We start from the raw sequence: 11,666 nt of genomic DNA on the forward strand, positions 1-11,666 counted from the left end.
TCCAGCAGGCCCCAAAATCCGACTAGCTGCTGAGGTTGAAAAGGGGATAACAACACGTTAAAATGTTCCCCAGGCCTTCAGGAATAATCATTTTTCACCTATCACACCTCTCCCATCCAGATTCTAAATATGGCCCTCCTTGAATGCCCTCCTTAACACACCTATTTTCTTCTAAAAAACCTAGGCAATCTGGACAGGAGGGAGATTCAGTTTCTATAGGAGCCGTGGGCAAAGGAGTTCTAGTATTTAAGACTCCTCACCGAAGGTCTTCTGCCACCTCTCTATCACCCAATTAAAAACTGAGTGAGAGGACTGGAGGTATTAGCTCAAACGCCCCAGCTGAGTTCACAGAGCTCAAGTGCAAAGTGTTCCCTGTGAGCAGCAAGTGAGGCAGGTGGTTGTCTATAGGAAACCTCTTCCCCATCGATGCCAGTTGAGCCGTCTCTGAATGAAGCAGGGCTCTGTGGATAGACTGGTAATGAGATCATGTAATTAAAAACTGTGTCATACACAAAATGAGGCAGAAATGAAGCAGCACAGGCAACCTTAGATCTGGCATTTCCTAATATTTAACTGCTTTGTTTGGCAACCTTCGCCTCTGACGGTAAAGCATTTAAACTTATGCTTAAAGTTAAACACATGCTTAAGCTTGCTTCCTGAAGAAAGATTCTTTCCTGAATGGTGCCCTAATAATGTTCTTCAACAGAGTTTATATTTTTATAACATTCAAAAAACGTAAAAACCATCCCAAAGAGAAATCAACTATTTGAAGTGTTTGCTAATGATATGAAAGCGAATTCTCTTTGGAGCTGCTTGTAAGATAACGACAAAACAGATTTCAGCTTCCATTATGTAAATTATGAATATACTATGATATCCAAATGCATTGTTTGTTATAAAATTCATATATAAATTCAGGACACATCCTGTTCAGTGCCAGAACACTACAACAGATGCACAGAATATGAAATACATAAACTAGAATCTCATGTGTCATTAATTAAAAGGGAATTTGATATAAATTTACTTTATTTGTTTTATCTTATTTGTGCCCTTGTGCATTTCACAGCCCAGTTCACAGTGATTGGACCTGATCACCCTGTCACTGCTGTTGTGGGTGAGGACGTTTTATTACCCTGTCACCTGTCCCCCAGCATGAGTACTGAGAACATGGAAGTGAGATGGTTCCGATCTGAGTTCACTTCCTTTGTGCACCTGTATCAGCGTGGAAAGGATCAGTATGAGCAGCAGATGCCAGAGTACAAGGGAAGGACAGAGCTCTTCAGAGATGGTATCATGGATGGGAATGTTCCCTTGAGGATTGTCGATATCAGACCCTCTGATGAAGGACAATACCGCTGTTTTGTTCAAGATGGTGTCTTTTATGAAGAAGCTGTATTGGAACTGAAGGTAGCAGGTCAGTATGTGTCTGTCATCTCTTAGATGGCTCTTAGACCCAGACCACGGAAGTACTTAGGTACCGAACTCCTCACTCCAGAGCAGCTTGTGTGGTAAAAAAAAAAAAAAGGCTTAGGGTGGCTGACTCTAGGAGAGGTGTGCCAGGCTGTGGATCACATGCAGAGATAGGGGACTCAATCCAGCCTGGATTTAGGCTCGGACATTCGAGGCGGAGGGGCGTTTAGGACACACCCCTCTTATCACCATCTGTTATTGGCCATTTTAGGCAGCTCCCTCCCTAGATGCTGGATTTTTGGGATGCCATTCTCGGGCACTGACTCTCCCCTGACTCAGGCTTTGTGGATTCCAGTGATTTTCTACATGTCTTAAAAGTAAGGCATTTTAATGCTTGGTGTTGCAACACCAATTCTCTTTGTGGATCTGGCCTTAGTATTGATCATTTGTGTAATCACCCTTAAATCCCCTCTCACTTCCATGCTTCCCCTATCAGCAGTGCTGATGTTTGTGCCTTGGGAAATGTCAGTCTATGTGCCGACTTTCTGTCCAAATGAGGGAATGGACAACATCCATAGACATTAGGGAGCTGCACATCCTCAAAAGAGAGGGACACCCACAAATAATGGATTTCCTTTTATCCCAGGGGAGAGGGATTCCTCTCTGGATATTTAGCAATAGCAGTGGCTGGTCCTTAGTTACACGTCCAAGCTCAGTTTCTTTTAGCAGCCTAATTCTGTCCCTCACTCAGCATTCTGGAAGAAAATGGAAAATGCCTAACGTTTCCTATGGCAATGGGCTAGGCACCTGCCTCACTACACACAAAACAGACATAGGGGGAAATGACGGTGCCTAGGCCAACCAGTGCGAAATGTCAACCACAGGGCGCGTTCTAAGCCCCGTCCCCTCTCTGAGAGACTGACACCTATGTCCAGGCTGCAGGAAGGTGCCTGTCTTTGCTAGTGATCCATGAATGGGAACCAGCCACCTGGAGCCAGACAGCTTAGGCAAGTCATTTCTTGAGGGAATTAGTTAGGTGCCTGCCCCACGGTGCACAAAATGACCGAAGGACCAGGCAATGTCCATCTTATAACTTTTAGCCCAGTGGTTAGAGCACTCAGCTGGGTTGTGGGACACCCAGGTTCAACTCCCTCTTCTCCGTGGGCTGGAGAAAGGATTCAAACGGGGTCAGGTCTACACTACAAAGTTAAACTGAAGTAAGGCAGTTTATGTTGACCTCACTATAGAATCATACACACTACGGTGTTCCTGGCACGGTTGTGAATCGCCCATTACCCCGAACTAGTAAATCAACCTTGACGACAGGCGTAAGGCTTAGGTATACGTAGTTCAGGCGATGCAGTGTCTGTATAGACACTGGATTACTTGCATCACCTTTTGTCTGTCAAAGTGGCTGACAGCAGAGCCGTGAAATTGACAAGAATGTCAGTTTCACTGCCGGCAGGTCCTGTTCTGAAATTCAGAGGGATGGGGAGGGGCCTGTTCCAGCAGTACTGACAGCTGGAGCCTCACCGCCCGGTGCCAGGAGCTCTGGCTTTGGGCTCCCAGCAGAGCTCCCAGCTGGAGCCTGGCTGCTGCCCAGAGTCTCAGCTCCCAGCTGCGCTTGGCACTCACTCTGGGAGCTCGGTGGGAGGCGGGGAGGTGAGAGCTCTCATCCCCACCCACTGCCCCTCCTAGGTCAGTGCAAGCACTCCTGGTGAGGATGTGCACCACCAACAGAAGGACGGCAGTGTGGGCATGAAAACCCGGTGGCTGTAAGTCGACCTAACATAGGCCAACTTAGCTTTGTAATGTAGATGTGCCCTGAGCTATGGGCAATTCAGATGTGGGGCTCCCTCATTGTCAGCTGCTGAAGTTGTTCCAGTTTAGATAAATGATAAGAGTGATTGGAGCAGGGGTGCTGGACTCAGGGTTTCCCACCTCTACGGTGACCAGACAGCAAGTGTGAAAAATCAGTACAGGGGCTGGGGGAAAGTAGGTGCCTATATAAGAAAAAGCCCCGAATATCGGGACTGTCCCTATTAAATCGGGACATCTGGTCAGCACCTCCCAGGGGGCTGCGCTAATACTGGGCAACAGAGCGTCTCTCTCTCTGACCCAATGACTATTTAGGTATTTATACACAATAGAACAGTCATTGGGCCAGAGAGAGAGAGGCAAGATTTTTCTGTGTTGTAATCCTTAACTTTATCAGTTCATGCTAAGAAGTTTCAGATTAAATAATTCATGCCACTCTTTACTGCAGGTGTCAGCTGATCTTGGGTGGGAGAGTAGTGAAAAGAGCACACTTCCTCACCTCAGCTACAATCAGAACAAACAAACAACTTGGCTTAGTGACTATTACAATTGCATCAGGACACACTGCGCCAAATCTAACACTTCTGGTGAACAGAAATGCTGTAGTTCAACCATAGCTTTTGAATTTGAAACAGGAATTCATTCATGGAAGATTTACAGCCTGTGTGATGCAGGAGATCAGACTAGATGATCACAGTGGTCCTTTCTGTTCTTAAAATCTATTGAATCTGTGAACACAAAACCTTCAGAAACACACAAACACAGAAATCAAGTGGAAAATCTCTTGCATTCTTTGCCCCCTTCACATCACCTACAAATTTGTTGATAACACACTCCCACATTCTGTAAGACTTTCACTTCCATCTCTGAGGCCCCGGTACTGCAACAGTTAAGCAAATGCTTCACAAGTGTTTAAGTCTCACTGAATTCAAGTTTCCTGTTTCCATGAATATCAGCAATAAAGAAAGTGTATTCAGTCATTCTATTGAAAATGTAAACGTTTATACGTCAGGCTGTGTACTTGCCTCATTTAACACTGATTCATTTTACTCTAGCTTCAGGCTCTGCACCTCGCCTCTCTGTGGAGGGTTATCAGGATGGAGGGATCCGAATGGTGTGTCTGTTGGCTGGATGGTACCCAGAGCCCGAGGTGCTGTGGAGAGATCTCAGTGGGCAGCCATTATCTTCAGTTACGCAAACAAAATCCAAAGACAAACGTGGGCTCTTTGAAATAAAAAGTTCTATCATTATAATAGAACATTCAAACCAGAGTTTATCCTGTTCTATGAGGAACACGAACATCAACCTGGAAAAGGAACCCTCAACTTTTTATATATCAGGTCAGTTACCACCAAAACCAAATATTGATATCCTGGACAGGGGGGAAAAACAGAGAAATAAAATTCAGGTTGCTAAATAAAATACAAGTAAAATATTTCCTCACAAAAAACTACAGTTAAGGTAACGTTAAGGTTCAGAGCTCAATTTAGGGTAAAATACATTCCAGAGATATTGTAATTATCCCAGAAACAAGCATTTTCCAGGAAATTCAGAGTTAAGGTTAAATTTAAAAGAAATTCAAATGCATTACTGCATAGAATGCCCTGTGGATACGATTATAGTTAAAACATGATGGTTGGTGTTCGAAGATTAAACTGGTATTTATTTACATATGTTTTTATTAATATATATTTAAACTGAAATTAGATTTCTTTTTCTCATACAGTCACCACAGGGCAGTGTTAAGGTGTATTGGCCCTACTGATTGATTAGACTTTCTGCCTCCTAGTGGACTGGTGAATGAAGGACTAGGCTTCTTGCCCCAGTGAAGATGGAGAGGGAGATGTGATATGCTGTGATCTCTTCAATATAGAGGAAATTTGTGACTGTTAAGTCTCTGCTCATGGAGGGTCAGAAGCAAAGTCCAAGAAAGTCTGGAGCCCTAGGAACAGTCATTTGAGTGTGTCACTCATTACAAGGTCTAAGCTTTAATACGAAGTTTGATTTCTCACCCTTTAGCAAACTTCACAGGGGGAAAGGAATTGCCATCACAACAAAATCCTGTGGGCCTGATCCAAAGCCTATTAAAGACGTCAGTAGGATTTGAATCAGTTCCTATGCACCCATTTAGCAGATCAGTTCCTATGCCAGGAATTCCTATGCCAGCTGAAGTGAAGAGTTTATGGATATTAGTCTGCCCTCCCTTAATTATTTATTTCCACTCTTAAGTCCTCAGATTTTCTATTACTACGAAATTCCCTGATGTTACAAATGTTTCAGTTTCACTTAAGTGTAACTTTTCTGTTGGTAAATTTAATGTTTAACTAATTTCTCTTCCTACATGTTTTAACTGTAGTATTTCATGAAAAGGAGGCACTTCCTTCCCCCACTTTTCCCTGAGTTGGCTCTTGGATTGGGTGATACGTTCAGAAGCTACGGTTATCCAACAAAGTGAAAACTGTGTATAAGGACAACCAGAATTAAAATATAAACAAACAAACCCACAATTACTTATTTACATGCACAACCGTGTGCACACACACAAAACACTTGAAATGAACATTAAGGTGACAAAAATCTTGGATTCAAATGTTCGGATATAGCAGAATTAAAGTTCCCTGTGCATTCTAAATTTGGTTCCTTTGTATCTATGCATTATGATATAGTTTTTAATACCATGGTCACATACTATTGTCTCCTGCCACCAAAAAGACCATTCCACTGCCTTACCCATGAGAACAGACTTTTTCTTCCTGGTTCCCTGCCTCCTTCTCTACACATCTTCCAGCTTCTGCAAGAAATGAGGCCAGGATCCTACAGGCAACAGCCTCCTTCATTGCACAACCCAGATTCCTCCCCAGGGCAGAGTGCACTGAATGAGGCAAGAGTCCTGGGGAAAAAATAGCATGTGATCACTTAATCAAAGACTGCTATAATGCCTGTGCACAAAGGGGTCCAATTAAGGTTGCTCTGTCTCTTTGCCTAACCAATCTCAGATGTAACCCCGCACTCCAGCTCCTTCTCAGATGTGACTCCCCTCCCTCTTCCCCCGTTCAATGTCCCCCTGCCGGTTCCAGTCTCCTTGACAAGTCTTGTTCTAATCTGTCCTCTGGCGCCTGCTCCTCATCTGGTCTCAGTGTTCCCCACACACACTCACTTTCAGTCCTCCCACGCCCATTTCCTTCACCAGCTCCCAGTCTCCATCTCTACCCCAATTCCCAGGCACAGTGTCTCTCTCACTCCAGAACCAGTCTCACCAAGCACTTTGTCCCAGTCTATTCCTTTACCTCCTTCCAGGTCTACCTTCCCGTCCCCTTTTATATTCTGGTCACTCACTGTCTACCTCTGATCTGCCTAGGCACCAGCAGAGTAAGCACTGAGAACACAGGAGAGACAGGCCCCTGCTGTCCATTCTAGTGGCCAAGCGCACACCAGCTTGGAGCAGCCTGGAGCAGCAATCGCAGGGAAAGCTCAGTTTTGCCCTTTTATCCTTGTACTGGAGCATGGGGATGACACGTGCAGTCTGGGCAGCACTTGGGGCTGTGTGGGGATGGAGCATGCTCAGCGAGGACAAAATCTGCAGACAATTTAGCTGCTAAACTCTAAGGATGTTACTGAACATGTAAACATTAAGATTTTTCAAAGGTTTAGAACTCAGCCAATTGTTGGGTGGATGTTCACAGGGAAAAAAGGCACATCCCTGACACCTAGCTAACCCCCTGTAAGTATCAAGCCTCTACTCAAAAGCCCAAGGCACAAAAGCATCTCATAGAAAAGGTCATCAGATCTTTTAAAATATCGAAACCATGTGTTATTCCCAAACCCCATTCCAGAAACTGTTGAACCATTTTGGCTGACACTTTTCAAAAAAAGTTCAGCCTGAGGCAGACACTCAGCATGGACGTTTTCTGCCCAGATGGTTAAAGTGTGGCAAAGTAATAAGCAACTGAAAAAAAGGCCCTATAATGGGAAGTGTTGAGCAAGTTTAATAACAGTTAATAGACTAAGCCCACATATATAAGGGGGAGAGGGACACAGGGAGCGGCTGGTAGCACTTTAGATAGTATTTAATACACCATTCAATACTATCAATCGTGTGTGAGCAGAACCTCTTTTTAAAATTGGTTTCTGCCAGTTTTTCTATTGCAGGGAACAATTCTTCCCACACTTGTTTCACACAAAGCGCAGAATAAAAAGTACACTGTTTGTTGTTATAGTTTCCAAACTAACGTGGGCTTTGTGTTTCAGATTCCTTTATCCCAAGAGTGTCTTCTTGGATGGTGGTTTGGAGTATGACTCTGGTGATTTTGTTGGTGTTCATCATCTGTACTCTTTATTTGTTCAAATTAAGAGGTAAAGCTCTAATGGGGAAAATACAGTGTAATCAGAATGAGATTTTCTTCTTAGAAAAGACAGTTTAGACTTTTCTACATGAGAAGTTACACAAGGTTAAGGTTTGAATTTAAATTGATTTTGTTAAGCCTGAGCAAACCCCTGTGTGGACACATATCAGTTTAAGAAGAGCTTACTTCAGTTTAGTTTAAATCTGTTCCTATCCATCTTAAAAGAAGTCTAACACTTGGTTTGCACCAGTTTAATTAAATTGTCAATGGAGCCGGAGGGAGTTAAGTTCCCAATTCTCACTGAAATTCAATATGCTTTGGGCTCGTTCAGTACCCTGGGCTCCCATGAAAATCCTGGCCTTATGGAGTTTGTGACAGTTAATTTTAGTGTGTTCAAAAGATGATTACAGGATGAATGAATGGCTTATTATTTTTGTTGTCATGGCAGGCTCCATTGGGGGTATGCCAGTACGCAGAGTTTTCCAAGTCTTTCTTTGTTTTATTTTTGGTTTTAGTGCGTGCACACATGTTCAGTCTTGGGGAAGACAGGCTGCATTGTTGTTGGTTTTGGGTTCTGCAAAGCTTCAGAAAAGGGGGTTGAACAAGAAACAGGAGAGTTTGCTCGTTGTCTTGGTTTCAGGTTAGAGTCAATTTTTGAGGCATCAATTCTTGAGGTTCTCTGGGAACGAAATGTCATGGATCTACAGGACCGGTGCTAACCTTAGCTTTTAAACAGTCTCTTGGAGGAACCCCTTCAGCCTGCCAAAGCTCCAAGGGGTCTTACTCTTCCTTCAGAATAGGTCCCACAGCCTCACTACCTCCTTGAATGAGCCTCTGGGCTCCAGCACTCCTGTTTTCACAACAAGAGCTCTGCCCAGTGAGTCCATACTGGGACAAACTCCTGAACAGAGGCTTGGATGATCTTCAGGGAGTAATGCACCCCAAGAAGTATTTGCAGTGACATGAAACACCTTTTTCAAAACAAAGTAGGATTTACTAGTCAATGAACATCAATTCTTGGAGTTCCCTATAACCAAGCCTTGGTGTTAGGTGAAGTTCCTGAATGAAGGAATTGTCTGTGTGCTGTTTGTGATGATCTCTGTTCTAGGACATGTCCATATGTGCAAATAAATCAAATTACACTTAGAATGTACCCAGAATGTGTCACTGATTTCTTCTCCACTGGGAACCCTACCTGTAAGTCCCTGGAGAGCTGCAATGGCTTGGAAGAGGGGCAACATTATTATTTCACAAAGAGGCATAATGAAAAGATTCTTTCAAATCTAGATTCACTGAAAAAGTCCTTACTTTTTGTTTTCTCTTTTAGGAAAACATCTGGACACTATCAGTAAGTTCCATTTTTCTTCTGGTAGAATCAATGTTATGCTAGGAAAGATTTTTGAATGAATGTGACAATGTCAACTTGAAAATAACAAGTAGTACCACTAATACGAATAGCATAACTTGTTATGTAGGTAATGGGCAGGAAGCCAGAACTGTACTTGTGTCTGCAGTGAGGCAGCATGGAGTGGGTGAACAGAGGGACTGTGCACTTGATGCCCATGGCAGAAATGGCTCCAGACCAGCTCCATATAAACAACTACGGAGACGGGCTGGTGGCAGCCCAGGATCCAAGTGAGGATGTGGCCACTGGGGTCAGAATTATATGCACCGAGTGCCAACAGTCCCGCCATGTAGGCGATGCATCTGAGTTATAATTGTGACCTTTCACCCAGCTCAAGGCTGGAATAATGGCCACTGAGAGACTTCTGAGCTGCCTTCTGCCTTTCCTTATAGAGCTGCACCAGGCTAGCTTCAGCCGTGTAAAAAGCCGCCCTGGTGCAAGTCACTTATTCTGAGTTCAACCCCTAGGATTGTAGTGATCCAAAGCAACGTACAGTAGACAGGCCTAAATGATCAATGATTGGGGGCAGGGAGTGGGTAATTTCACCCAAAATAAGCTTTTACAGGGTGTCCTTTTATTTCTGTTTATTTAGGTAAACTTCACACAGAGCTGGGTAAGGGCATTTTTTGTTTTGTTTCTCTCTAATGCAGTCTTTTCTGTGATATTGAGTCCTATTGATACTGAGTTTGTCTGGCTTAATTCTCATCCTTATCTATATGTTTGCTTTCAGAGTGGAGAAGATCCTTAAGTGATGCTGGTAATGACAACTCATATGTAATCGACGGAAGGTCCTGCACCTTTCACTGTACAAAAATAAGGAGAAAAGTGTAATATAATATTTTCCCTGTTCAGAGAAGAGAGGGCCCTGAGATTCAACAGAGAGAGAGGAATGGATCACCGCAATACACCCTCATTACACATTGCTCCCATAATTCTGGAAAAAATCCCTGCTCTGAGTGACTGAGATTTATTGTTTCTTAGGGTCCCAGCCCTAGTGTCTGTTAGCAGAATAAGAGTGAGCAGACCCAAGAGTTCAAACCAAGAAGTAACTCTAATCAGTATTCAATGTCCGCTTTTTTCTCTTCTCCCCTTTTAACTGTCTTCATCAAATCCCAACTTTCTGCTCTTTTTAACCATCTTTTCCTCCATGAATTCATTTCCAAACCCTCTTTCTCCTCCCTCCAACACTAACTTCCTTCTCTTGTAGAAGTTCTTGCTTGTATATCAAAGTTTCAATTTAAAAAATGAAATCTGGAGTGATAATTCTCTTATTCTGGCTTTGATGACTCGCTGCAGAATTTTATTTAGGGTTATATAGTATCTTGTCATTGTCTACAAATCTCAGATATGTGGTAGGATGGAGCAGGCATCATGCTGGCATCAACAAGACATCCAAGCTCAAGTATTTTAAAATTAAGGGAGGGAGGGCACATTATGAAACATCATTGTGACTATGTGAATGATGTGAGTGGAAATCTCTGGGGCTTCCCTGTGATTACGAGCTCTGTAGTCCCCTTCATGGGGAGAAGTGGAGGAGAAACATTCTGAGTCTTAGGCTTTCTTCTTTTGTCACTTGCCTGGAGAGTGACTCTGTTGTTCACTTTGCTGCTCTCCATTCAGAACCGGATAAATCCCAGAGAAAGGAGATTTCCTGATTCAGTCTCCAGCTGGGGCAGATTCTGTCACTGACACCATCAAACCCTCCCCCAGGGCTGAGCTCTGCCTCTAACGCTCTGATTCTCTCTCCCCAGCGAATGTGACTCTGGATCCAGACACGGCTCATCCTGAACTCGTCCTGTCTGAGGATGGGAAAAGTGTGAGAAGGACAGACAAATGGCAGGATCTGCCCGACAACCCTGAGAGATTTGACGCTATGCGGTGTGTGCTGGGCTATGAGGGATTCACCTCGGGGATACATTACTGGGAGGTGGAGGTGGGGGATGGGCTATCCTGGGCTGTGGGGGTGGCCAGAGAGTCTGTGAGGAGGAAGGGACAGATCAGCCTTAGCCGTGAGGAGGGGATCTGGGCTGTGGAGCGATGGGGGGGTCAGTTACGGGATCTCACCTCCCCTGAGACCCCCCTGCCCCTGTGCCAGGTCCCCAGCAGGATACGGGTGTGTCTGGACTGTGACTGGGGGCTGGTGACATTTTTCGATGCTGGTGACCAGGCCCCGATCTTCACTTTCCCGCCGGGCTCTGTCCCTGGGGGGAGAATCCGCCCCTGGTTCTGGGTGTGGCGGGGATCCCCGCTCAGCCTGTGTCCCTGAGACACTGGGGACCCTCTCTAGCCTCACACACCCTAGACTCTATGACCTTGGAGGACTCCCATCTCCCCAGTCCCAGGACCTTCATCTCTATGATCCCTGGAAGCTCCTTCCCCCTCCCTGCAGCACCAGGGATGGGAGGGGGAGGAGGGTGAAGAACCCCTGGAGCTGCAGGGGGAGCAGAGGGGCCCTGAGGGGCAGATGTGGGGCTGGGCAGGGGCAGAATTAACAGCCGGGCTGGGACAGGCAGACGTGGGGGTGGCCGGACCCAGCATTAATTAATGAGGTTTGGGGGGTTGGGAGAAGCTGGAAGCTCCGCAGCGGCAGGGAGGGTTTGTACAATCTGTGGGGTTAGATCTCACTGGGGCTCCCAGCCAGAGCTCCTGCCACAGGGCCACAGTCACCTTCCTCTGTCGCTGCAGGG

General features: G+C 45.0%; 1 protein-coding gene across 1 annotated transcript; it reads left to right on the forward strand.

Annotated features, from left to right (window-relative positions):
• Positions 1 to 1,140: 1,140 nt before the first annotated feature.
• Positions 1,141 to 11,245, forward strand: LOC137149861 (butyrophilin subfamily 1 member A1-like). Its single transcript, XM_067543478.1, has 7 exons — positions 1,141 to 1,417; positions 4,287 to 4,571; positions 7,480 to 7,584; positions 8,902 to 8,922; positions 9,572 to 9,592; positions 9,710 to 9,736; positions 10,731 to 11,245. The coding sequence occupies exons 1-7, from the start codon at positions 1,156 to 1,158 to the stop codon at positions 11,243 to 11,245; spliced, it is 1,236 nt and encodes a 411-aa protein (XP_067399579.1). The 5' UTR covers positions 1,141 to 1,155.
• The last annotated feature ends 421 nt before the right edge of the window (positions 11,246 to 11,666 follow it).

This window comes from Emydura macquarii, unplaced genomic scaffold, assembly GCF_026122565.2.
Source record: "Emydura macquarii macquarii isolate MOO-44397 ecotype Brisbane River unplaced genomic scaffold, CSIRO-AGI_Emac_v2 contig_866, whole genome shotgun sequence".
NCBI lineage: Eukaryota > Metazoa > Chordata > Testudines > Chelidae > Emydura > Emydura macquarii.

Bases quoted from the DNA above. Each gene is read 5' to 3' on its own strand.
- LOC137149861 (XM_067543478.1), top strand. From the start codon at position 1,156: ATGAGTACTGAGAACATGGAAGTGAGATGGTTCCGATCTGAGTTCACT. The intron at 4,572-7,479 runs GTCAGTTACCAC...TTTGTGTTTCAG, and splicing joins CTCAACTTTTTATATATCAG to ATTCCTTTATCCCAAGAGTG. The intron at 8,923-9,571 runs GTAAGTTCCATT...CTGTTTATTTAG, and splicing joins AAAACATCTGGACACTATCA to GTAAACTTCACACAGAGCTG.